Source organism: Dasypus novemcinctus, chromosome 5, assembly GCF_030445035.2.
Source record: "Dasypus novemcinctus isolate mDasNov1 chromosome 5, mDasNov1.1.hap2, whole genome shotgun sequence".
Lineage (NCBI taxonomy): Eukaryota > Metazoa > Chordata > Mammalia > Cingulata > Dasypodidae > Dasypus > Dasypus novemcinctus.
In genome coordinates, this window is record NC_080677.1 from 121,692,987 (window position 1) to 121,720,128 (window position 27,142).

General features: G+C 37.6%; 1 protein-coding gene across 2 annotated transcripts; it reads right to left on the reverse strand.

Annotated features, from left to right (window-relative positions):
- Nucleotides 1-15,983: 15,983 nt before the first annotated feature.
- On the reverse strand, nucleotides 15,984-25,051 carry CLEC5A (C-type lectin domain containing 5A). Of its 2 annotated transcripts, XM_004460417.3 has the most exons (7): nucleotides 24,898-25,051; nucleotides 24,309-24,407; nucleotides 23,478-23,537; nucleotides 21,931-21,993; nucleotides 21,461-21,597; nucleotides 18,209-18,315; nucleotides 15,984-16,952 (listed from the first exon to the last, which is right to left on the reverse strand). In XM_004460417.3, exons 2-7 carry the CDS (start codon nucleotides 24,385-24,387, stop codon nucleotides 16,838-16,840), a joined length of 561 nt encoding a protein of 186 aa, XP_004460474.1. In that variant the 5' UTR covers nucleotides 24,388-24,407; nucleotides 24,898-25,051; the 3' UTR covers nucleotides 15,984-16,837. The 2 variants fall into 2 exon arrangements, with proteins under 2 accessions (XP_004460474.1, XP_004460475.1); XM_004460418.3 differs by lacking the exon at nucleotides 23,478-23,537.
- Nucleotides 25,052-27,142: the final 2,091 nt, after the last annotated feature.

Below are 27,142 nucleotides of genomic sequence, written 5' to 3' on the forward strand. Positions count from 1 at the left end.
CCAATTTCATTTGTTTCTGCTCTTCTCTTTTTTATTTCTTTTTTGTCTCTTTTCTTTGGGATTATTTTTGCTATTCTTTTTCTAGTTCCTACAGGTTTGCAGTTATTTGATTTTAACTTCTTTATTTTTTTAAAGTTGTATTTTATTTACTTTTATTTTTATTTATTTATATCTCCTCCCCGAAGATTCTCTCATCTGTCTGCTCATTGTTTGCTTGCCTTCTCTAGGAGTCACTAGGAAGTGAACCTCGGACTTTCCACATGAGAGGTGAGTGCCCAGTGGTCTGAGCCACATTCATTCCCTGTGTGCTGAAGGTCTGTAGGCTTGCAGCATCTGCTCATTGTGGCAGGAGGTGGTGTCTAGTTCATTGTGGGGTGGGGGCAGCATCTAGCTCATCTTCTTTTAGGAGCACTGGGACCAGAACCTGGGACCTCCCATGTGGTAGGCAGGTGCCCAAGTGGTTGAGACACATCCACTTCTTTCTTCTTTTTTAATGTAAGCATTAGGGCTATAAATTTTCCTTTCAGCACCATCTTTGCTGCATCCCATCAGTTTTAATACTGTATCCAAGTTTCCATTCATCTCAAGATATTTAATGATTTCTCTTGCAATTTCTTCTCAGACCCACTGATTGTTTAAGAGTGTGTTGTTTTACCTCCATATATTTGTGAATTTTTCAATTATCCTTCTGTTATGGATTTCCAGTTTCATTCATTATGGTCAGAGAAAGTGCTTTGCATAATTTCAATCTTTTTACATTTATTGAGACTCATTTTGTGACCCAATATGTGGTCTATCCTGGAGAATGAACCATTAACAGTTGAGAAGAATGTATAACCTGCTGTTTTGGGGTGCATCATTCTGTATATGTCTGTTAGGTCTAGTTTAATTATCATATGATTCAAGTTCTCTGTTTCCTTATTGATCTTTTATTTAGACATTCTATTTATTGATAAGAGTGGTGTTTTGAAGTCCTAAGCTATTATTACAGAGACATCTATTTCCCCCTTCTGTTTTTCCAGGGTTTGCATTATGTATTTTGGGAGACCTTGGTTAGGGACATAAACATTTATGATTGTTATGTCTTCTTGATGAATTGCCCCTTTTATTAATATGCAATGTCCTTTTTTGTCTCTAATAACAGTTTTGCTTTTAAAGTCTATTTCATCCGATATAAAAATAACTACTCCAGGTTTATTCTGATAGTTCATGCATGGAATACCTTTATACAGCTCTTCACTTTCAATCTATTTTTATCCTTGGGTTTAAGGTGAGTCTCCTGTAGACAGAATATAGATGGAGCATATATATATGTAAAATCTATTCTGTCAATCTGTGTCTTTTCATTGTGAGTTTAATCCATTAACATTCAATGTTATTGTAAAGACAACATTTACTTTAATCATTTTATCCTTTGGCTTTTATCTTACTTGTCGTATCTTAGCTTTGTCTCTCTTTTTGCCCTTTTAGTTACTCTTTCTTCATTTCTACACTTTCCTACAATAAAGGTAATTATGTGAATACAAAAGATTGCATAAACACATATTTTTCTCCTTTCTTCTTTTAAATGATTTAAAAAGAAATTGTATAAAATATTATGTATATAATACATTGTTGGGGTTATTAAATATTGAAAAGTCTTATATATGTGAATATTTGTCAATAACAGCATAAAGGAGGTGAATGGGAGGGAAGCTATAATAGGGTAAGGAAATGAAGTGGTAAAGTAATAATTATAACAATGTATTTTGACACATAACATTAATAGAAGTAATGCACATGACAATAATACCAAAAAACATGGGAAATGGAATAGAGCAACATAGGAGTAATATTTCTCTATATAATCAAGTTAGTGCAAATATGAAGTTGGTTCTGTTAAGGTGTTTGCATAAAGTTTTGTATATATAAATTACCTGTCAAAGCCAACCACTAAAGAAAACAAAAAACAAAAAACAAAATCCCCTCAAAAATATATAATGAAAAAAATCATTAATGAAATTAAAATGCTGAATTATAAAATATTATTAAATATACTAGGAAAGTGAAAGAGAGATAGAGGGACAAAGATGTCTTGAGATATATGGAAAATTAAAATTAAAATGGCCAATATAAATTCTACTATATCAATAATAATTTTAAATGTGAATGAATTAAATAATCCAAAGGCAGAGATTGTTATCCTGATTAAAAACATGATTCAAATATCTATCTATTTTCTATTCATTCAACTCTGCAGGAGATACATTTTAGATTCAGAGACACAAATAGACTGAAAATAAAAGGATGGAAATATATGCAAAAAGCAACCACAGGAAAGTTGCAGTGGCTACACTACTAAATCAGGCAAAATAGATTTTAAAATGACAATTGGTACTGGAGATAAAGAGGGATGTTTTATAATGATAAAAGGGTAAATACATCAGGAACAATAAACAGTGTAAGTATATATGACCTAATAAAAGAATACCAATACGTGAAGCAAGAACTGACAAAAATTAAGGGGGAAAAAGATAATTCAACAATAATAGATGGAGGTTTTAATATTCCACTTTCAATATTATATAGAAAAATTAAATAGAAGATCAACAAGGAAATAGAAGATTTGAGCAACACTATAAACCAACTAGACCTAACAGACATCTATAGAACACTCTACCCAATAAAAACAGAAGATACATTCTTCCTCATTGCACATGGAACCTTCTCTAGGATCACCAGATAGTAGACCATAAAACAAACCTCAACAAATTTACAAAGAAAAACATAGTATAAAATATATTCATCAGCCACAATGGTATGAAATTAGAGATAAATAACAGGAAAAAAATGTATGAAATTCACAAATATGTGGAAACTAAACAACATACTCCTAAACTACCAATGGATCAAAGAAATAATAAAAATAAACCAGAGAATATTGTGATATGAATAAATGAAGACAGAATACACCAAAACTAATAAAGCAAATCTTGGAAGGAAATCTATAGTTGTAAATTCCCATATTAACAAAGTTGAATCTCAATTTAATAACCTAACCTTCCACATTAAGACACTGGATAAAGGTGATAAAAATAAACCTAATGCAAGCAAGAGGAAGGCAATAATAAAGATTGGATCAGAAATTAATGAATACAGCATAGAAAAAAATATAAAACAAATGAAACAAAAAATGGGCTATTGCAAAAGATTTTTAAAAATCTTTAGCTAGTTTGACCAAGAAATTAAGAAAGGAGACTCAAATTACAAGAATCAGATGAAAAAGGAAACATTACTATTGCACTAATAGAAATAAAAAAGCTTATAAAGGAATATTGTGAACAATTGTATGCCAACAAATTAGATAACTTAGATGAAATAGAGAAATTCATAGAAAGACACAAACTAACAACACTGACATAAGAAGAAATAGACAATCTGAATAGACCTATAATCACTGAGTAGATTTAATCAGTAATCAAAAAACTACTCATGGATGGCAATGTGGTACATGCCCTGAAAATTCTTCCCAGAGAATCAGTTAATAAAAGGACAAGTCCTAATAGCTTAGAACTCTGGAAGATGTTAGAGACTGAAGGACTCCACAAATGCTGAATTAAAGAAAAAGAGAACTGCTAGGTAGAAAATTTCCAGCTCAAACTCACCATTCGAGAATACTTCCACTCACTCAGTACCACACAGCTAGGAGGTTGTGGCAGTTCGATATTGTTTATGAATTTGAAAGATATTGGATTATGTTTGTAAATTGCTCTGTTCCTCTGGGTGTGATTATATTATGATTAAGGCTTTGATTGGGTCATGTTAATTGGATTCTCTTCACAGAGAAACTGCACCACAGAGAAGGGAGTTTGGAGTTTTGATCCTGGAGCATGGGAAGTGAATAGAGAAGCAGATACATGAAGAAGGAGAAAAGTCTCCATTAAAGACAGGTAGAGCATTCAGGAAAAAAGACAAGTCATTCACCAGTCTACAGCTGGCCTTTTGTAGAAAGCAGAGCAGCTGAGCCCTAAGAGAAATGAACCCCAGGAAGAGAGGAACCCAGGAAGCCTGAATCCTCGTGGACATCGGCAGCCATCTTGCTCCAGCAGACTTTAGTGAGGGAAGTAATTTATGCTTTCTGGCCTGGTTACCTTAAGCTTCTTCCCCAAATAAATACCCTTTATAAATGTTAACAGATTTCTGGTATTTTGTATCAGCACACCTTTGGCTTACTAATACAGGGGTCATGCAGAGGCAGCATGGCCCAGGTTCTTCCCACTGTGGAGTTGGACTATAGAGTCACTCACAGGAGCAAGTTAGAACCCCACACATATCCAGGCATGGGGACCCAAGTCAACAGAAATCCGGGGCAGAACACAAACCTCTAAGATAGGCTGTATACAAAAGGACCCCCAGGGGAAAAAACAAGAGAGACACCTCCACAATAATAGTTCGAGACTTCAATATATCATTCTTATCAATAGACTGAACATCTAGATAGATGATCAATATGTAAAAAGAGAACTTGAATAATATGATAAGTGAACTAGACCTAACATACAAATACAGATCATTGTATCAAAAAAGAGCAGGATATACGTTTTTTCCAAGTGCACATGTGTCATTCTTCAGAAGAGACCACTGTTACATGTTGGGTCACAAAACAAGTCTCAATAAATCTTAAAAGATTGAAATTATATAACATCTTCTCCAACCACATGGAATGAACCTGGAAATCAATAACAGGGGAGAACTGGGAAAAACCACAAATATGTGAAAGCTAAATAAGATACACTTAAAAATCAGTGTGTGAAAGAAGAAATTGCAAGAGAAATCAGTAACTATCTTGAGATGAGTGAAAACTAGAACACAACATATAAAAACTTATGGGATGCAGCAAAGGCAGTGCTGAGAGGGAAATTTATAGCCCTAATGCTTACATTAAAAAAGAAGAAAGAGTTAAAATCAAAGATCTAACTGCAAACCTGTAGGAACATCCTGCTCTAACTCTACCAAAAAATTAAAGTGTAGCAGCACTACCTAACTCATTCTGAGGCCCAAATCACCAAAATACCAAAGCCAGAAAAAGATAATATAAGAACAGAAAATTACAAACCAATTACTCTTATGACTGTAGATGAAAAAAACTCTCAAAAATATTTGAAAATTGAATCCAACAGTATGTAAAAAGAAATATGTATTGTATTAGTCAGGGTAATCTAGGGAAACAGAATCAACAGGAGATATCTGTAAATAGTATGAGGTTTTCTAATATTGTCTCATGTGACTATGTGGAAGCACAAGTCAAAATTCCATAGGACAGGCTGCAAGCCAAGAAGTCTGATGAAAGTCCTTAATGAGTTTCTCATGAGACACTGGCTGTCTGAAGTAGAGATGGGAATTTTCTTACTAAATGCTGAAATCACTTCTTTTAAGGCCTTCAACGGATTGGGTAAGACATCGCTAATTGCTGATGGCAGTCTCCTCAGTGGTTTGCAGATGAAATCAGCCATAGATTCAATCAACTCACTGAGGGCTAAAATCCACAAAATATCCTTACATTTCATCAAGCCAAGTGCTTGCTTAGCCAAACAACTAGGTGATATTACCTGGCCAAGTTGGCACATTAGCCTTACCATCACAGTCCACCCTTGTCAGCTTGGCAGCCATACACATCACCTTAAACCACACTTAATCTCTAAATAAAAACAATAACAGACATTTTTTTTTTCACCTAACAATACTCAACTACCAGAAACACACTAAATCCCTCCAATAGGGTGCAAGTCCTTGGATAATATTCACTCTTAAACTTAAGATCCTTATACTACAATATGAAACTAATACAAATTATGTCACATGATAAGGAGATTAGATAGTGAAGAAAACAAAGATATTCATTTTATGTTCATATACAAATATACTTATGACACAAGGAAGAAATATTTATTACCATTGCAATCTTTGTTTCTATAAATGGTCAAATGGTCATAGTTTGTACTTATCAATAACTTCTTCTGTTACCCATTCCATGTTCCCTTTAGCCTCAGCAAACATCTTGGCTGGTCATAATTTTTTGCTTGGTGGGATGACCAAAACCTTCATTCCTGAAGATTCTGGGCCATTATCTGGCAAACTTTTCTTTACCACCATTTTGAAGTTGAAGTTCTATTTCCCCTTCAAGTTAGGATCCATCAACTAGTACAGTAATTCCCTATTCCCTTCTTTGCCTGTTGATTCAGAGTCATGAGAAGCCCAAAGTGGCCAGGTGGTAGTCTTTATTTCTAGTTCAATGGAATTATTGTTGTGTTTCCTGGTGGAAGCACTCCTCCTTTTGGAATTAAGACCTGTAGACCAGCAGAGCATAAGGTTGCAGTTACAGGAAGGAAAATTTTTCCTTGTGGATTACCATGAGTAATAGTGAGTGGAATCACTCATGTTTCCTTCCCTTTATTCCCTTGATCCCTTAAGCCGGGCCATAGGAGAAACAGCACCATAGAGTGGACACTGAATTAGAGCATACACAGCCTCCTGGAGAACATTGCTCTTGGTCTGCAAGGTAATGCAGAGTAATAGTTGGTAATAGTTGGCACCATAATTGAGTCTTCAAGGCCATTCCACCATTGTGTCTACCAGGTGCTTCAGGATGCTGGGGAACATGGTAAGACCAGCAAATTTCATGAGAATGTGCCCATTCCTACACATCATTTGCTGCAAAGTGGTTTTCTTGATTAGAAACAATGCTGTGTGGAATACTGTGATGGTGAATAAGACATTTGGTAAGTCTGCAGAGGGGTAGTTTAGGTAGAGCATTGTGTGCAGGGAAAGCAAACCCATATCTGGAGTATGTGTCTGTTCCAGTTAGAACACACTGCTGCCCCTTCTATGATGGATGTGGCCCAATGTAATCAACTTGCCTCCAGGTAGCAGGAAGATCACATCTGGGAATGATGTCATATTAGGGACTGTGTATGGGTCTCTGGTGCTGGAACATTGGGCACTCAGTGGTGTCTGTCTAGCCATGGTGGCCTGGTTGAGTAGAAGTCCATGTTGTTTATCCCATGCATAATCTGTAGTCATACCACAATGGCCACTTTTTTCATGAGCCTGTTGGGCAATGACAGAAGTGGCTAGGGAAAAAGGCTGATTGCTCTCACAGAATAGGCCATCTTATCCACTTGATTTTATTAAAATCTTTCTCTGCTGAAGTCACCCTCAGGGAAGCATTCACAAGGGATTCCAATATCTTCATGTCTTTGTCCTCTCAGAAAAGTCTTCCCACATATTTTCCAGACCTTGTTGTTTCCAATTTTACAATCATGTTCCTGCCAAGTCCCTGACCATCCAGCCAAAACATTGGCAACAGCCCATGAATCAGTGTACAAATGCATCTCTAGTCATTTTTCCTTCCAAGCAAAGTGAATAACCAGTTGCACTGCTCAAGGTTCCAAACATCAGGAGGATTTCCCTTTATCACTCTCCTTCAGGGACATCGCAGAAAGGGGCTTCAGTGATGCAGCTGTTCACTTTCAATGGTACCAGCATATCATACAGAATCATCTGTAAACCAGGCCCAAGTTTTCTCTTCCTCAGTCAACTAATTGTAAGGAACTCCACTAGAGGCCATAGCTGTCAGCTGGGAAAGAGAAAGTTAATGTGACAGGTGTGAAGGCCATGTTCCCTCAGGTCCTGCTGGATACTGATCTCATGTATATCTCTTCTGTTTAATTCTGGAGTGCTACTGTGTTTGCTCAGCCTTATGGTTTGGCAGGTGTATTAGTCAACCGAAGGGATGCTGATGCAAAGTACCAGAAATCTGTTGGATTTTATAAAGGATATTTATTAGGGATAAAAGCTTACAATTATGAGGACCTAAAGAGTCCAATTCAAAATGGCTTTCTCACCAAATTTAATTGCCATGTGTTGAAGCAAGATGGTGGGTGATCTCTGTGAGGGTTTAACCTTCTTCTCTCTCAGCTACAGGCTGGCATAGGGCTTGTTTCTTTCCAAGCTTTCTCAGCTGCCAACTATCAGGCTAATGACTCATCTCTCTTTCCAGGGCCACGGGATCAAGGTTCTCTTCTCTACTGTGTCTTTGGAGCTCTCTCTTCCTGATCATCTTCTGTGTCTTCTTGAGTGCCCATTTATGTCAGCCCACCAAGATGGCAGGGACTCAACCCTGAGTCACACCCTACTTGATGTGTTCAAATCAAATTCCTAATCTTAACAGGTAATTTAATCAAGACATATCATTCGAATCTAATGCATTCAAAGGGTATCACACCCAGAGGAACAGACCAGTTTACAAACATAATATTTTTTTGGGTTTCGTAAATAATACCAAATTGCCATAGCGGGATTTACATCACCCAGCTCATGATAGGCAGCTCAGGTCTCATGATACTTCTTGGCTAATGTTCAAGCCTTCAACCTCTACTAAGGCCCAGTAGCAGGTAAAAGCCTGTTTCTTAAAAGGAGAGTAGTTAATCTGCAAAGGATGGCAGGACTTTGCTCCAAAATCCTAAGAGCCTGCATTGTTATTCTCCTATAAGAGCCTGCCAAAGGCTCCAGACAGCATCTCTATTTGTTACTGACACTTCCAGTACAACTGAATCTGCTGAATATTATGGCCCAAGTAACAGTGGAGATTGTACAGCATCCTGGACCTGTTGGAGAGCCAACTCTTGTTCCAGTCTTCACTCAAAACAAGTATAATAGTTTATCTGGTCGCTTAGTAAATGGGCCTGAGTAGCACACTCAGATGAGGAATATGTTGTCTTCAAAATCTAAACAGGCCAGCTAAGCATTGTGCTCCTTTTTGGTCATAGGAGGGGCTAGATGCAACAGCTTACCCTTCACTTTAGAAGGGGTATCTCAAGACATGCCCCATACCACTGGACACCTAGAAATTTCACTGAGGTGGAAGATCCCTGTATTTTTGTTGGATTTATCTCCCATGCCCTGACATGCAAATATCTTACCAGTAAGTCTAGAGTAGTTACTACTTCTTGCTCACTGGTCCAAGCAATATATCATAAATATAATGGAGCAGTGTGATGTCTTATGGAAGGGAGAGATGATCAAGGTCCCTGAGGACAATATTTTGACATAAAGCTGGAGAGTTGATATTCCCCTGAGGTTGGACATTGAGGGTATATTTTTGGCCTTGCAAGCTGAAGGCAAACAGTTTCTGGTGGTCCTTACTAACAGCAATTTTTCAGATCAGTAGCTACATACCAAGTACCGGCAATATGTTGATTTGCTTAAGCAATGGTACGACATCAGGAACAGCTGATGCGATTGGAGTCACCATCTGGTTAATTTCATAGTGATCCACACATCCTCCAAGATCCTTCTATTTTCTTCACAGGCCAAATAGGAGAGTTGAATGGGGATGTGGTGGGAATCACCAGCCCTGCATTCTTCAAGTCCTTGATGGTGGCACAGGTCTAGCAATCCCCCCAGGAACCCAATATTGCTTGTAATTTACTAGTTTGTTAGGTAAGGACAATTCTAGCAGCTACCACTTGGTCTTTTTTTACTATAATAGTCCTTACTCTACAAGTCAGGGACCAATGTTGGGATTCTGTCTGTTGCTGAGTATGTCTAGACAATTTTTCCATTCCTAAACTGGGGAAATAACCACAAAATGGGTCCAGGGACCCACTGGAATCACTGTGAGATGGACCTGAGGTAGAACTCTATCTATCACCTGACCTCTATAAGCCTCTTTACTGACTGGTGAACCACAGTGACATTTTGGATCTTCTGGAATTAATGTCACTTCTTAATGTCTAATTATCCCTGCAATATCAGATCATTTCCTTTCCCCCAGTGCATAGTGACTATGGTAATAGGCCATAGGTCCATTTTGGGAAGTCTGGAAAGAAAGTTAACAGCATATGTTCTTGGCAGTATAACAGGGTCCTTTCTTAAGGAGACCTAGACTTTCCCTCATTAAATGGACTCTGGGTCTGTAAACTCTCTTAAGTCTGGAAATTGATTATGGAGCTAAGCCTCTGTTTTTGTAATTTACTTTACACTTTTGTTCACTAGACCTAGAACTTTTCTGCCTATACAGATAAAATATGAATTTAGTAGACTGCCCATCTATTTTTCTTCTTGATACCCCATGATATATTAGCCAATGCCATAGGTCTACGTGACATAGATTATTTTGATTGCTTCTTGGAGTCTGCTTTTCACCTTGTCTTTGCAAATTAAGTACTGCCATTTGGCTTCTGCCAGCCTGGGATCTGATCATTCCCATATTGTTTAAGGGGCCTAGTTTAGTTACAGCAGTTCCCAAAGGAATATCTGACCTAAAGAGAACAACCCTAGAGCACTTCAGGTAAGATGATGTATTAGTCAGTTAAAGGGGTGCTGATGCAAAATACCAGAAATTGGTTGGTTTTTATAAAGGATATTTATTTGGGGTAGGAGCTTACAGATACCAGGCCATAAAGCATAAGTTACTTCCCTCACCAAAGTCTATTTTCATGTGTTGGAGCAAGATGGCTGCTGACATCTATGAGGGTTCAGGCTTCCTAGGTTCCTCTGGACTCAGCTCCTCTGTTTTCTCCACAAGGTCAGCTGTAGACTATGAGGTTCCCTAGGCTTTGCCCCTCTCCACAAGTTCAGCTTTAGACAATCAGGCAAATGGCTCTGTCTCTTTCCCTGGGGTTCCAGCTTAAGACTTCACATCAAACTCCAACATCAAAACTCCAACATTAAGAACACTTGCATCAAAATCCCCAACTTCATCCTTTGCCATGCCTTTTATCTGTAAGTCCCCACCTACCAAGGGGTGGAGAGTCAATGCCCTAATGACATGGCCCAATCAAAGCCCTAATCATAATTCAGTCATGCCCAGTAATAGACCAGATTACAAACATAATCTAATATCTATTTTTGGCATTCATTACTATATCAAACTGCTACAGATGGAGTTTGTCTCATAAATTTATTCCTCAATTCCTGGTGAAAAGTGTGTCCCATGGACATTTTGGTGTAAGTGGGTAGGTTTTAGATGGCAAATTCATTCTAACATTCCAATCTCTCTAAGCCTTTGGATCCCCGTCATCTACAGTATACCAATTCTGCATCTTGACCACAATTAATATTGGCCATCTTGTAATCATGTTTTAGCCAGTCATGCAAACAAACTGTTTGAGCCCTTTCTAACCACTTGAACTACAACATTGAATCTGGAATATCTGCTTAGTGGGCCCATATCAATAAATTCAGCCTGATCCAACTTTATGTTCTTTCACTATGATCTCACATCCTTAAAATACATTCCTAAATATATCCCCCTGATTTCTATCTATATAAATTGGGAAATGCATGCAGATCTTTTGTGTATAGCATCCTTCCTCATGGGTCACACTTTGTGCCTCACCTTTGGGGCTTGTTGTGACTTTAGTCTAATTATAGGTCTGGAAGAAAAGAGGGTTGGTCAGGATGGGTGAAACATTTCTCCAAAGAGCTAATATGAATGGCCAAAAGGCACGTGAAAAGATGCTCGACATCATTAGCTATTAGGGAAATGTAAATTAAAACCACAATGGGATACCATTTCATACTCTCTATAATGGCTACTATAAAAAACAAATTACAAATGTAGGAGAGGATGTGGAGAAATAGGAATTCTTATTCATTATCGATGGAAATATAAAATGGTGCAGCTGCAATGGAAGACAGTTTGGCAGTTCCTCAGAAAGCTAGGTATAGAATTACCCAATGGTCTATCAATTCTGCTGCTAGGTATATATCCCAAAATAATTGAAAGCAGGGACTTGGACAGATATTTGTACACCAATGTTAATAGTGGCATTATTCACAATTGCCGAAAGTTGGAAGCAGCCCAAGTGTCCATCAACCAATGAATGGATAAACAAATTGTGGTGTATACATACAATGGAATATTATTCAGCCATAAAAAGGAGAGAAGTCCTGATACATGCAACAACATGGATGAAACCTGAATATATAAAGGTGAATGAACTAAGCCAGATAAAAAGGACAGATATTGTATGATCTCATTGTTATTAACTAATTAGAATAAGCAAACTTATAGAATTAAAACCTAGAATATAGGTTACCAGGGACTCTATTGGTGGTAGAGAACAGGGAGTTAATGCTTAATTTGCTTAGCATTCCTATTTAAGTTTTGGAAATAGATGGTGGTGATGGTAGGGCATTATTGAGTGTAATTAACAGCATTGAACTACATATGTGAATGTGTTTAAATGGAGAAATTTTAGATCATATATATGCTACTAGAATAAAAATTAGAAGATAAAACATAGGACTGTATAACACAGTGAATCCTACTGTAAATGATAATACAAGTTTAAAATGTTTATGAATTAAAACAATATGCCACATTAATTCAAGGGGTTAATAATAGGGAGGTATATGGGAAAAACTATACCTAATGTAACTATGGACTAGAGTTAATAGTACAATTTTAACATTCTTTCATCATTTGTAACAAAAGTACCATGCTAATGTAAAGTATCAACAATACAGAGTATATGGGAATGCTCTTTTTAAAAAATTTTTCTGTACTCCTACAATTTCTCTAATTAAAAAAGTTTAAAAAAACCAATGCAGTGTAATAAAAGACCCACTTCTGCTGAGTGTTATATTGTGGTCTGTTCTTAAAGGTAATGATAAAGACACTTGAAAAAAACCAAAAACTACCCACAAAGAAAAGTCCACAGTCAGATAGATTCACTGTTGAATTCTACCAAATATTCAAATAAAAATTAACATTAATTCTTCAAATACTCTTCCACAAAATAGAAGAGGAGGGTAAACTTCCCAGTGCATTGAATGAGACTAAAATTACCCTGATACCAAAACCAGGCAAGATGATACAAGAAAAGAAAACTATCGATAAATATCTTATGAATATGGACGTAAAAATTATCAACAAAATACTATCAAATTGAATCCAGCATCATATATAGTGAATTATAAGCCATGCACTAGTAGGATTTATTTGATGAATGCAAGGGCAGTTAAACATACAAAATTAGTCAATATAATACACCATATTAATAGAACAAAGTATAAAAAATGATTGTCTCAATTGGTGCATAAAAAGCATTTGGCAAACTCAAATACCCTTTTATGATTAAAAAAACTTAACAAACTTGGAATAGAAGGAAATTTTCTCAATTTGATTAAGGGAATTTATGAAAAACCTGCAACTAATGTCATATTCAATGGAGAAAGACTGAAAGCTTTCCCTCTAATATCAGGAAGAAAGCAAGGATTCCCACTTTCACTATTTCTATTCAAGATTGTATTAATATTAGATGTCTGTCCAAGATAATTAGGAAAGAAAAAGAAATAAAATGCATCCACATTAGAAAGAGAAATAGTTTTTGTAAATGGCATGATTTTTTATATAGAAAATCCTAAGAAATCCACTAAAATCTTTTAGAACTAATAAATGAATTCAGCATGGTGCAGGACACAAAATCAGTATACAAAAATTAACTGTATTTCTATACACTTGCAATGAATGATCCAAAAGTGAGCTTGAGAAAACAATTCCTGTCACAATAGCAATGAAAAGAATAAAATGCACAGGAATAAACTTAACAAAATAAATGCAAAATTTATATTCTGAAAACTACAAAACATTGTTGGAAGAAATTAAAGAAGATCTAAATAAATAGAAAGGTGTCCCATGTCCATGGGTTGGAAGATTTGATATTGTTAAGATAGCAATACTCTCCAAAGTGATCTAAAGACACAATCTCTATCAGAATTCCAGCTTAATACTTTATAGAAATTGACAGCATTACAAGGGACCCAGAATATCCAAAACAATCCTGAAAAAGACAAAAACAAGAGGACTCAAACTTCCTTATCTCAAAACTTACTACAAACAATAATAATTAAGACAGTGTCACAATGGCACAAGGGTAGACATGTTAATAAATGGAATTGAATTAAGAGTTCAGAAGTAAACCCATACATCTATGGTCAACTGATATTTGACAAGGATGCCCCGACAACTTAATGAGGAAAAGTATAGACTTTTCAACAAACGGTGCTGGGACAATGGATAGCACATGCAAAAGAATGAAGGGTACCCTTGCCTCATTCCATATATGAAAACTAATTCAAAATTGATCAAAGACAGAAATGTAAAAGCAAAAATATAAAATTCTTAGAAAAAAATGTGTGGATAATTCATGACCTTTGACTGATCGTGGGACCAGTTGCTTACCCAGAGTATAAGAGTACTTTGCATGCAATCAAGAGCAGTGGAAATTAGGGCTTGGATATCCGTGTGAATTTTGGGGACATCATTTTTTGGCTTGATTTTTATTTCCATCTTGTATATAAGTTAATAAGTTCTGAGAAATTAAGTGCCTTGCCTAAGCTCGACTTCCAACAAGTTACAGATCCACATATTTGATGACCATCTTAATTTCAAATCTTCTACAAAGCGCTCCCCAGTCATTTATCACCATTGAGGTATTGCCATTATATTCACTAGATAGAAATGATCTTATTTAACACATAAATTAACTTTGTGAGGCAGGTATTACTACTCCATTTTATAGGTAAAGAAACAAATGCATGGAAAGGGTAAGAAATCTACACAAGGTTAGAATTCAAATCCAATGGTTTACTGAAATTCTATTGCTTAAAAAAAAACACAACACCATACCACTACTGTCTAACAAAGGCAACACTCTCCTACACTTCTAACGATCCAGCAACCCCTTAGTGATGAACTTAAACCAAAGGTGACATATTCCCTGCATACTCCCATGCCCATTTAAGTCTATTTGGCTTATTTTAGAAGTTGGGCAGAAGTATTCTTTCATCTTGGAGGAATTTTGGGCTGTCTAAAAGGGAAATTATTAATGTCTAAAACATTTGCATTTCTTGACTATAAAACTAGGCAGTTACCCCATCATTAAAATAGGAAGTGTGGCAACTGCAATCTACCTTTGCAAAACTGGAGTTTTGCAGTTTCCTTTCTGTTGTCTGAATTCTGGGGCTTACAGTTGGCTAGAATTCTTCTATCACAGACTCACACTGTCCTTCTTCCTCAAATGTAGCTCTTGTCCTTTCCTAACTCCATTAGAAAACTTATATAGCCACAGAGTACTAATATAATTCCACTATCCACCCCACCCAAAAACACATAATATTTCTGTTAACTTACTTTTTGCAATTTCTAACATCTAATGTATTATCTCATTTTTAAAAATTCTAAGTGACTATGTTAATGAACTAAAAAACCATGAAACATAGGAATAAAGGAGCTTGGATTAGTATTGTAATAAAAAGTAAAACTTCAATTTAGACTGACATTCATGTATATAAGCATTTTTGTGGTATGTTGTTTACATACATGGTAAACGGTTTACTTAGGTGACTACAGTTCTCATTAGTTTTAGTTTTTCCTCATGGCAGTTATTGTTGCTAAAAATTCACAAAGCATTCTTCCTTTTCACATACTGAGAAGGGTATGTTGCTGATATTAGGTTATGAGTGCAGAGAACTGCCAAGATACCTGAGGACTTTCTACCTCTTTCCTGCCTTTCTTCCATTATGGTCAAATGAACTCCTTGTTTCCTCCTTTATAGGACTTCCGTTTGTCCCTGGTATTCCCTTTCCACTATATGCCCACTCCATGCCCCACCCAGTGTTTCTTGAGCAGTCCTCTTCTTTCTCTACTGCTTGGTCAGTTGGACCAGTCCTGGGCTAGTGTCATACCAAGCAGTGAAAAGCTGTGGAACCTTTGGGTCAGAAGAATGTATGTGGTAGCAAGATCTGTCTAGAACTGAAGGGAGGAGTATATTGTGACCTTTGGGACAAGAGTCTTTCCCAAATTCTTAAAATATACTCAATAAATAAGGTCAGGCAATCAAAACATGTAGAATGAATGGAATCTGCTCATTCAAATTCTGGTTGCAAAGGAGTTATATATGTTATAAGGGAAATTAAGGCCAGCACCAAGAAAATTTTTCATCTGGAGTGTTTATTCAGAGCTTTGCTGAATTACAGAGATCCAGTTTGCTTAGTCACCTTGATCATCTTCAAAGAGACCTGCAAACAGATTACTTCCCTGCCCAGGCCTCTCTCCATTACCATAGGCAATGCTTTCTCTGCTCACATCTCAGCTCTAGGAGCCCTTCTCTAAGCCTGCTCTCAATTCAGACTGAGCAGGGCCTCTGCTGTTGCACCCAGGAAGCCCACGTGAATGGGGGTATCTTGGGAACAGAGGTGGAATCACAGATGCTCCTCTCTAAATAATGTTCACACCTTCTGAGCCTGACGTTTCTTCCTGGTAGTATGGACATGTGCTCTGAAGACAAAATAAACCCTGATAATAGGCTAAACCCTGCCAATCAGTCAAAAGGTTTAAGTTCTGTAGAAACAGACCTCATCTCTATACCAGGTGATTTGTCTCCTTAAAATGAATCCTGTCTCTGGAGATGGTAGTTAACATCCAGTTCCCCAAAGCAAAATGCAGAAGCTCATCTCCCCAAACAGGCAGAGACCTCTACGAATGGACAGATGAATGAAAGAATCATTGAATAAATGGTCTCTGTGCATCCCAAAAGGGACTTCCACAGGAAAAGATCTTTAGGAATTGCTGGCTCAGAAAGGAGCGTTTGCCTCAGTTGTGTGTATGTGAGTGTATTTGTGGAGGGGGTAGTGTTTTAGCCCCAAGGATTCGTAGGGGAACTCTGCCAGTAACCTATGGATAACTGATACATTTATTCTGTATTTCCTGGACTGGTCTGGATTGTAAATATTCTCTTTTGCTGTCTCTGTAAGTATATTTGTTGTCAGAGACTACAGAGAACTGTCATCATTTGGCATTCTTCTCACAGATCCAGCGATAGTTGACGTCACAAGATGCAGCATCAAATGTCTGTGTTAGGCCTAGAGTCGCACAGTTGAAAGGCTTATCTTGATTGGTAATACTAGAAATGGGAAAAGAAAAAGTGGTTAAGACCATTCATTTCAACTTTGTGCTTCCCTGATTCCAGAGTGAGAATTTCATAGGGATGTGCAGGGAAGGTTGGTGGTTTGACTACGTCTGCACACACATCTCCTGAACCAGAACTTCTCTTCCAATTAACTCTCCCCTCTTCTATCCTCAAATCCAACTCTAAACTTTTCCTGTAAACTTTGCTGAGAGCTGTTATGGATTCACTCATTCTTGTGTTTGGTCAAAAATATTTCATGGGCTGTCCCTTTTGCTTACAGACATAATGTTTAAGTACTTTGTGAACTATATTTACAGCAGGGATACAGAACGCGAGAGAAGAAATTTCTCCTTCTTTCCTAGGCACCAGCTGGCTTTAGGAAAATCTTTGTGAAGGTAATCTTGCCCTTTTCCCATTTCTTTGTCATTGGATCCCCTTCAATCTGACTGGCAAGAGTGTGGTTTCATGGAGAAGCCATGAGATTTGGAGTGGATATGGGATCAAATTGTGGCTCTAACACTTAGCAACTTTATAGTACTCAGTATATTTTGAAACCTCTGTTAGTGGAGATTAAAAATAAAAGCTTTTTAAAAAAAGCATCATTATAATTACTGCAGGAAACAATATGTGTAAACTGGTTAGCACCATCCCTGGCATTCAATAGACATGGAATGAATACCAATTTTCCCCCTACCCATCTTTGGGGAAGATAAGTTAGTTGTTAGGGTACTGATTCTGTCTAATTCAACATTGGCATATGTACCTTGGGAATGTTATGCTCCCTACCAATGCTTATCTTCTTGGAAGGATTTGTAGGAAACAGGAATTTGGAGTTGAAAGTTCATAGCTCTAAGGCACAGACAAATTGCTTACAACCTTTTTTCAAGAAATATAAAGAAGTCACATCTGGGCAAACTTATAGGGACTTGGTAATAAAATGTGATGCTTGTGTTAAAAGAACCTTATGAGATATATTAACCAAATGCTATGTGTAGGGTTTGTTTGGATCCTGGTTTGAAGAAAATAATGAATTATATCAATATTCTCTCTACGTATGAATATTTGATATTTTTCATAATAAAAGTTTATAAAAATTTGTCTCTGGAAATAGATGGGTTAAAAGAAGGATATGAATTTAAAATAGAACCAAGTCATAGCCTTTGTGCTATTCCAGGTCAAACCCACCGAGTCTTAGGTCTGGCCTCTTGAACAAACCAAGATTCCCAGGGAAATGTGCAATTTTCACGTACTTGCCATTGAACACAGAGTTGTTGATCCATTGCCACTTTTTCTCTGCAGGCTGATACATTAAGCCAATAAAATACTTCTCAGCACCAGCTATGTCCAGGAGAAATTTCTAGAAATTAAAAATGAAATAAAAACTTTTCAACACGTCTCCTTCTGCTACCTCCCTTATGTCATCAGGGCCATGACTATATCTGACTCTGGAAGTAAGGAAGGCTGGTAGAGGACTCTGGGGCTGGCTATCCTTGGCATGCACCATCAACTCTGAAGTAGTTCTCAAATTTCAGAGAACATCAGATCACTTGGACCCCTTGTTAAAGCACAGATTGCTGGGCTTCTGGCTCAGTAGGTCTGGTGTAAGGACCAAGAATTTACATCCCTACCAAATTCCCAGGTGATGGCTTAGCTGTGCTCCAGGGACCACACTTTGAGAATGAAGGGGAAGGAGAGCTGTAGCATCTGAATCAGGGTCATTTCAAATACATCTCTATTTTATTTGACTTGCTTCTCTGTGTAGGATTGTTTTCATTGTCAGAAATTTCACCTTCAAATATGGGCAGATCAAGTGACGGTAAACTTTATTTATATTTTCTTCGTACTTCTCAAGCAAATAAAGTTGGGGAGATTTAAAAGCATGTCGCCAAAGCAGATAATCCAAGGCAAAATAATTGTTTACTTGCCATTTTTAAACTGACACTAATCTAAGACATCTTAGTTTCTGTATTAAATTAATGAATCACAAACTACCCAAGGTAGAAATCTGGAAGTTCACTGGAGTCTTCCCCGACCTCATCACATTCCTCCCACAAGAAGTAGATATCCAAGTCTTATTCTTTCTATCTCCTATGGCCTTAGTTCCTACTTTCCCCAAATTCTCTTCCCTGAAATAGCTCATTTCACTCATTAATTTTTATTAATTGTTGAATTAATCATTTAAAAATGTCTCTTTTGCTATTCTAGGCTGGGGATATAAAAACAAATCCATTTATCCTCAAAGAAATTATGGTCTAAAGCAGGGGTGGCAAACTATGGCCAATGAGCCAAATCTGGGCTGCAGCCTGTTTTCATAAATAAGGTTTTATTGTAACATATTTGTTACATATTGTCTGTGTTTGCTTTCAGGCTACAATGGCAGAACTGAGTAGATGTGACAGAGACCTTAGGATCTGCAAAGCCTAAAACATATACTATCCAGCCCTTTAAGAAAAGATTTCCTGACTCATGGTCTGAAACAAGACTTCTTAACATTAAATACAGTTAGAAGCCATGAGGTTTCCAGGGAAATGTATGAAGGCCTTGAAGTTTTATTCAAAATATTATACTTACATAGTGTTTATGGGAAGAGGTGCATAGATTTCATCACGTTTTTAAAAATTCTGTGATCCCAATATGTTTGAGAACCACAGACAGTTCGTCAGCATGGTAAGGTATCACAGGCGTAGTACCAGGGAATGTGTACTAGGTCTGGCACAGGCACAGAGGAGAAAGTGATCAATTCCACATGAATTTGGGATTTACTAGAAAGGTTATAGATAAAGTGATATTTGAGCTAAATTTTAGAAATAGCTAACTATTTGACAAATGGTAGGGAAGGAAGTGGATCAGAGTTGGACTTCCTGGAAGAGAGAACACCATAAGCAGATTGTGGAGCAACCTGGAACATTTGAGAAACTATATGACAGTCAATACGGTTGGTTCAGAGGTGAAAGGTAGGTATATTCAAAGACAAGCCTAGAAAGAAGGCAGAGTCTTGACTTTGTAAGGCTTTACATGTTATGCTAGGAAAACTGGGCTTTAACCCAAGTTAATTTGGAAAATGGCACAGTTTACCACCTTAGGGGTATTATTATGTCAGTTCTGAGGAAGACACGTAAGAAGAGGGCAAAACTGTGATTAAGGAGATGAGTTAAAGGAATTGTAAAACAATCAAGGTGATAGCTAACTATTAGCTGTGAGGATAGAGATGACAGAACTTGTTAGCACTAATTTATGAGGCAATGGAGAAGGTGAAGTCCAAGAAATCTTCCAGCATTCAATGCTAGGTAGCATGACTACTCACCAGGGTTGGGGAATACAAGAGGAGGAATAGTTGAGGTGAAATATCATTGACTCTGTATTGAACACATAGAGTTTGTGGTACATTTGAAACATCAAAGTGGAATTTGGTATATTGTTTGGTCTAGAAGAGAAGACTGCGCTCAAGATGAAGACTTGAGAATCATCAGCAAACCATTGGTGTGATGAGCTTTTTCTGGGGTAGGCATAGGGTGTCAGGAGTGGAGAAAGCCCATGAAGGAACTTGAGATGCACCAAGACTTAAGGTTAGAGGAAAAGACGCCATCCTTTACTTGTTCCATTCTCTGCTCTCCTCTTCTCTTCCTCCTTTTCTTTTTTTCCCTACTCTCTTGCTTCTGCTCTTCTACTTTATTTTCCCTTCCCATATGGTCAGTTAGCCCTAGAATATCTGTGGCATTCTGGTCCCTCTCCTTTGTTGGATATGTATTGCCAAGATTCAGGGATAAAGGCCTTCTTTCAAATCGTTCTGAATCGCCAGAGGACTTTTAGAGAAGGGGCAAGAGGATGGAGAGGAGAAAAGCCAGTAATAGTATATATAACACAGTGCCTAGCACTCCCTAAATGCTTATAGATTTGAGGGAGGGCTAACTATAAATTAAATGTGATTGAGAGAATGGGTTATGGAGTCAGAGAGATCTGAATTCCTGTTTTGTCACTTAATATCTATATGAGTTTGGTCACATTATTTTTCTAGGCACTAGTTTCCTAATATATAAAATGTAGATAATGATACCTCCTTCTTAGAGCTGTTGTGAGGATAAAAAGAGATAATAGATTTAAAGCTCTTTATATTTTTGTTATCATTAAAATAAACTATAATCTCAGGTCTATGAATTACTCCTTTGATTTCCATATTACTAATTTAATTTGCATCTTCTTTCATTTATTAGACAGACTGGGATGATGCATTGTCTCACATCGATGATGTATTCCATAGTTTTTGAGGAATTTTTATACATATCAGTTCATTTGGTCCCTGTATTTTAAATGTCTAGGCCTATCCCCCGGAAACCAGCCCACTGCTGTGCCTTATGGAAAGACCACAGAATATAGATTTCTCTGGCTGAGATGAATTTGAGGAACACATACCATTGCTATTAAGAAGAGTCTCCCACCCTCTAAGTTCAGAACTCTAGATTCAAATTGCTCCACCACCTCCACCCATGCCCTCATGCCCTTACCTGTTTCTCTGGAGTGTTGACAATTGCCAAAGTTGATTCTTCTGCTATACAATAGTTCCTGCTTTGATTGAAAGATGATTCAGTGGTGGACAAGAAAAAACATTTCCCTTGATGAAATTCCCAACCTCTGGGGCAGACTGAAGGATCCAAGAAAAGAGAGTATGAAATTAACGATTTAGAGTGCAAATTCTGAAACAGAGTCATAAGGTAGGAGGACATGGGTTTCTTTTAATATTTACATGTATACAAATCATCCCCAACCCAGGAGGAATAATGGAGGATCAGTAATTTAACCTAGTCTGTGTTAGTTTTCCTGCTTATAACATGACAGGAATACATTACAAGGTCTTTATGACCCTTTTGAGCAAAAATATTCCACAGGAAAGGAGGCAATGGGAAAAGTCTCTAAGAATTCAATGATATAAAACCTGGAGGTTTCATATCATATATGTTATACCTATATACTTTACCTTGTGTTTCATAGCTCCTTGTGGGACTGAAGTTGACAGTACTGCTCCCGAAAATTGTCGGGACTGAAAATAAAATAGAATATGAAGATAGATTTAGGACGAGTAAAACACAAACATCAGAGCAGGAGCTCTGAGGGTCCTTTGACTATTTATGTGAAATATTAAACTCTTTGTTTCTGGACAGTGGTGATAACAAGGGGCTCCTGGGCGGCAGACTTGGCCCAGTGGTTAGGGCGTCCTTCTACCACATGGGAGGTCCGTGGTTCAAACCCCGGGCCTCCTTGACCCGAGCGCAGCTGGCCCATGCGCAGTGCTGATGCGTGCAAGGAGTGCCCCGCCACGCAGGGATGTCCCCTGCGTAGGGGAGCACCACACACAAGGAGTGCGCCCCGTAAGGAAAGCCGCCCAGCACGAAAGAAAGTTCAGCCTGCCCAGGAATGGCATCGCACACGCGGAGAACTGACACAACAAGATGACGCAACAAAAAAAACCACAGATTCCCCTGCCGCTGACAACAATGGAAGCGGACAAAGAAGACGCAGCAAATAGACACAGAAAACAGACAACCGGGGTGGGGGGGGTGGGGGGGGGGGGAAGGGGAGAGAAATAAATAAATAAATAAATCCTTAAAAAAAAAAAACAAGGGGCTTCTGGCCACTCTGTGTTAGAACTTTCCATTTATTTTCTTTCTTTGAAGCTTTCGTCTAGCTACCACCATTGTCTGTCATGCCCTATGCCCCGATTTCTAGAACACGTTTCTTTTTTTTTTTATGTGAAATGCTTAGAAAATAACAGGAGAAAGGAAGAGTAGTGGGAGAATTTAGTGTTAGAGGGAAACCCTCTCATTCCTTTCTTATATATAGCATTTGAATAGTTACCCCCAAAGAATTGTTTAGAGTACTTTTGCTCCAGGCTCCAAATAGCATCTTTGATGTGCTTCCCATATTTCGTGTCCCAAACCCTGTGTAAAAATTCCTATTCCTGGTAGACAGTTGTTGGGCTCTTCTCTCATTATTACTTAGCTCTAAGTGTTGTAGCCAGCTGGAACAGGCTTTAGCACCAGTATGCATTAACATTAACCTCACTCATCTCTTTACCTTCCCCTCCCCCGCCAAGCTTTTGGCATCATGCCTTCAAACTTTAAAGGTGATGATTGATTAGTATCTCCTGTTTTTATTTTTCTGTGGTTGGTGTAGCATAGTGCTTACTGCACACCCACATACACAAAGTGGTGCATAATATGCTCTTGGTTTGTATGGGTTTCTTTACAACAATTCCTTATAGGAATACGCTTCAGAGTTTATAAAGTACTTTCACCTTACATTAAACTATTCCGTACAAATCATTTCTATACCAAGGAGAAAAACCAAGGCTCAGAAATTCCACCCAGTCTTGATTTCTACATCTATAAAAGGAAGGAATTAATAAGATCTTTATGGACCCTTATGAGCAAGAAATAATTGAGAAAGGAGGCCTTGGGAAAGGTTTTCAAGAATTCGGCACATAAGAACTTGGAGGATGGAGGCATGACTGTCATGTATATTTACCTGTTCTGTAGCTCATCGTGGGAATCACATTGATATTATTTTTGCCAAAAATCTGTGGAACTGCAAAGAAAGCAGCTGTTGGTTCAGCCCCAGATGAATATACAAATAAATATCACCTCAGAGCCTTCTAGGCCACCACGGTTATTAATATGAAATAGTGAGCTTTTCATATTATACACTCCAGGTCAATGGAGCTGTGTATATGTTTTTTGTGCATATATTCATTGATTCATATTTCTTTCCTGTTCAATGACGTGATGGGAATAGCTCCTTCAGATTGGGTAATAAGCAAGACTCAGCTTACTCAACTGTTGCCTCCTAAGCACATTTCCTTCCTCATTTATATTCTCCTTTGGCTTCTAGGGTTGGAGAATACTTGCTCAACTGCCGTAAATTGCTGTGACTTGAGACCTCTTTTTCTAAGCATTTGGATGAATTAATTTCTGTGTACATAGAAATTTCTCCCCTTGTTAGATATTATTAATTGTAATGTAGCTATTACCATAGCCTCATCATTGGACCAAGCAGGCAGTATTTCCAAATTTTAGCTACCAATAAAATAAGTTGGTTTAACTACCAACTTAACATTGCCAAGTACTTTGCCTCAGATTCCCCAACTAGTTTTCTCATAAAAAAAAAGCTGTGTCTGAGGCTCTAATCATCAGGAACTGCGGTCAGTTCTATACTTCTAAGGTAGACCAAGGAACCTGGTATCTGGATGTTGGGGAGTTTAGAAGGGCATTGTCAGTTAGCCTTGGCTGTGTTGGGGACCCCTCAGGAGAAGAGAGTTGGTTACTTAATCTTTACATCCAACCTTGCTCAAATACTCACAATATAGCAGAAATAAGGTCATTCCAACAACTTTAAGCACGACAACAATAAGCCCAGAGATTATCATGTGCCAGTTCATAGTGAAGGAGGTGAAGGAACCTACAGGGATCAGAGCAGGACACCATCAGAACCTGAGGACATGTCTTCTTTTCACCAGAATACATTCCAATCCTTTTCTCAGCACTCCTCTAAGGGCTTGTGAGGCAGGTACAAGGAGGAGACCCAGCACATGATGAGGATGCAGATAGGGTCTTGTGCTGGTTGGGAGCCTTTCAACTTGGCATACCTCCTTTCCTTCACCCACATCGCAGCTCAAGTCCTCAGCCACATCCCCATTTGTGCTTCCTAAATTCTGTCTTATGAAAGAAATCCTCTCCTTGCTTTGAGAACACTTGCCCTTGAAATCAGCCTTGCTCCTTATGGTCTTAATCTGCAGTCTAGTCTTGGCCATACTGACTCCAGCTGTCAAAAGTCTCAGTTTTCAAAAGACTCTATCAGGGGTCTCTTACTGGAAAGACAGGTGTCCCTGAAGGTCCTGATGTTGAGAAGACCAACCATTCATACTGAAAGGACAGATCAACAGACTCACCTGCTTTCTCCCTCAAAGGCTGGATGGATGGAGGTCTTCCTTGTGGTCTTATGCTTGGTGTGGTGGGGAGAGCCCTTTTTCCTGAGAATAGGTTCCTTCTCCTCAGGCAATGTCCTTCCTTCTCGACAGTCTCTCTGTCTTGGCATTACTCCTGGGCAAACACTTCTTCCTATTCTGAGCTTTTAGCAAAGGGAGTGGGAGGAGTAAAGAGGGGAAGCGAATCTACACTTTCAGTAAGAGGAAGCTTCCCACCAGGGGGATTCTAATCCGGGGGATCATTTTTAGGAGAATTCGGAAAATAAAACACCTACACACTGACCCATGCTTTCTTTATCTTGGATTCCCTTTGAAATGCAGTGGGAAAGCAAATATAGTAAAATGTTAACAAATGGGAGTCTAGGTGAAGGGTATCTGGAAATTCTTTTTACTATTGAAACATTTCTTTAAGTCTGAAATTACGTCAACAATTAAAAAAATTAGAAAGAAATAGAGTTGAAGTTCCAGATATTAGTGAACCAGTCCTGGTATGTTTCACTTGTTTCATTCACAGTCATGCAGCTCTGTCCCATCCCCTTTATCATGAACTCCTTTCTGACATCAACAACTTACCTTTGGGACTATGTGAGGATTATGACTATCTCAAGGCAATGTATCCTTCCATATGATTTAAGAACAACAACTGTGGTGATTGTGGGGTTCAAGGTGGGGAGGAAAATATGATGAATAAGACTTAATTCTTATCATTAAGAAGTTTTTTTGCATATTAAATTTGATATTTTCCTTTTAGTACATTTTCCCTACTGTAAATGCTACGTGTCCACCAAAAATAATTAGAAAACATTGACAAGAAAAAATAAGAAAAAAATTTCCATAGGTCCGCTCATTTAGCTATAGTCACTGTGAACATCTCTGGCTGAAGTCTTTGTAGACAGGTGGGTAGGTAAAAGAGAGAGATCAATAGATACTGGTTCATTATTTTTGAAAATGTGATCATATATATTCTGTAATCTTTTTTCTTCCAATGTTGTTATAAATATTTTATCGTGTCAAAATATACATTTCTGTAATATGTTGTTTAATATCTGCATATAATTCAGTTATAGAAGTAAATGAAATATTTATCAATCTTGGACAACTGTTATTCTTCCAGTGAAATGTAGTGGATCAGAGCAAGGGTTTTTAAGTTAGTCCAGGGTTTAATTGCTGGTTCTGTCAGTCACTAGCTGGGTTACCTTGGCTGACTTATTTAATCACCTTAAGTTTCCACTTCTTCACCTATAATTAAGGATAATAAGAGGAAATATCACATAGAATTGTACGAAAAGAGCAAGATAATGTTTATAATGTTATTAGCATGGTAACTCATCACTGGAATATCAGTTATCATTCCAGGTATCTCCTGACACACTCAATGCCACAATGAACATAAAACACATACATCTTTGTACACATGAGTTCCTTAGGCTGTTTTCAGATATGGAATAAGTGAATCAAAGGATGGGCATATTTTTTGTTTGAGCTTTATAAAATAATTTGACTTTATAAAACCGTATTTCCTCTAGTAATAGCTTAATAACTAATAGACTCTGGGTTACTGTCCTGAAGAAATCCATGCATTTACTGGATATCAATTATGATCACTATGTTAGGTGCTTAGGTGCTCAGAGAATTGGTAACTATTATTTAGTAACTTTGAATAATAATTGAGAGTTTTTGGATTAATTTAATAGAATTAGTACACTTGGTTTGCAGGCAAAATTTCTACTATAACAGAAAAGTAAAACAAAATTTTCAAATACCATCAATGAGGAGAAGGGAATTAGGGGACAATGACATGTCTATAGAGAATTTGGGGAAGGAGTTCTGAGTAATGCACTGTTGTCAACTGCTGCCAAATCCTCTAAGGAAATCTACAAAAAGATCCAAATTCTTATTCCAGGCTTCTGGAGTCTAGTATGTTTTTTTTGATATTACAATATGCAAAAAATCTTGCCTCGAAAGTCAACAGTCTGCAATGACAATTATTAATAAAGATGTCATTGAGGGGGAGTGGATGTAATTCAAGTGGTTGAGTACCTGCTTCCCATGTACGAGGTCCTGGGTCTGATCCCCAATACCTCCTAAAAACAAAACAAACAAACAAATGAAAAAACCAATTCTTAACTGGAGAGTGAGTGTAGTTCAGTGGCTGAGCTCTTGCTTCTCATGTATGAGGTCCTGGGTTAATTCCCTGTACCTTCTTTTT

What these genes read in the sequence shown, in the direction of transcription:
- CLEC5A (XM_004460417.3), bottom strand. Translation starts at nt 24,387, where the DNA reads ATGAACTGGCACATGATAATCTCTGGGCTTATTGTTGTCGTGCTTAAA. An exon ending in TCAACACTCCAGAGAAACAG is followed by an intron (nt 18,316 to 21,460) that starts GTAAGGGCATGA and finishes TTTAATTTCTAG; the next exon opens with AAATTTCTCCTGGACATAGC. An exon ending in AACTCTGTGTTCAATGGCAA is followed by an intron (nt 16,953 to 18,208) that starts GTACGTGAAAAT and finishes TCCCATTTCTAG; the next exon opens with TATTACCAATCAAGATAAGC.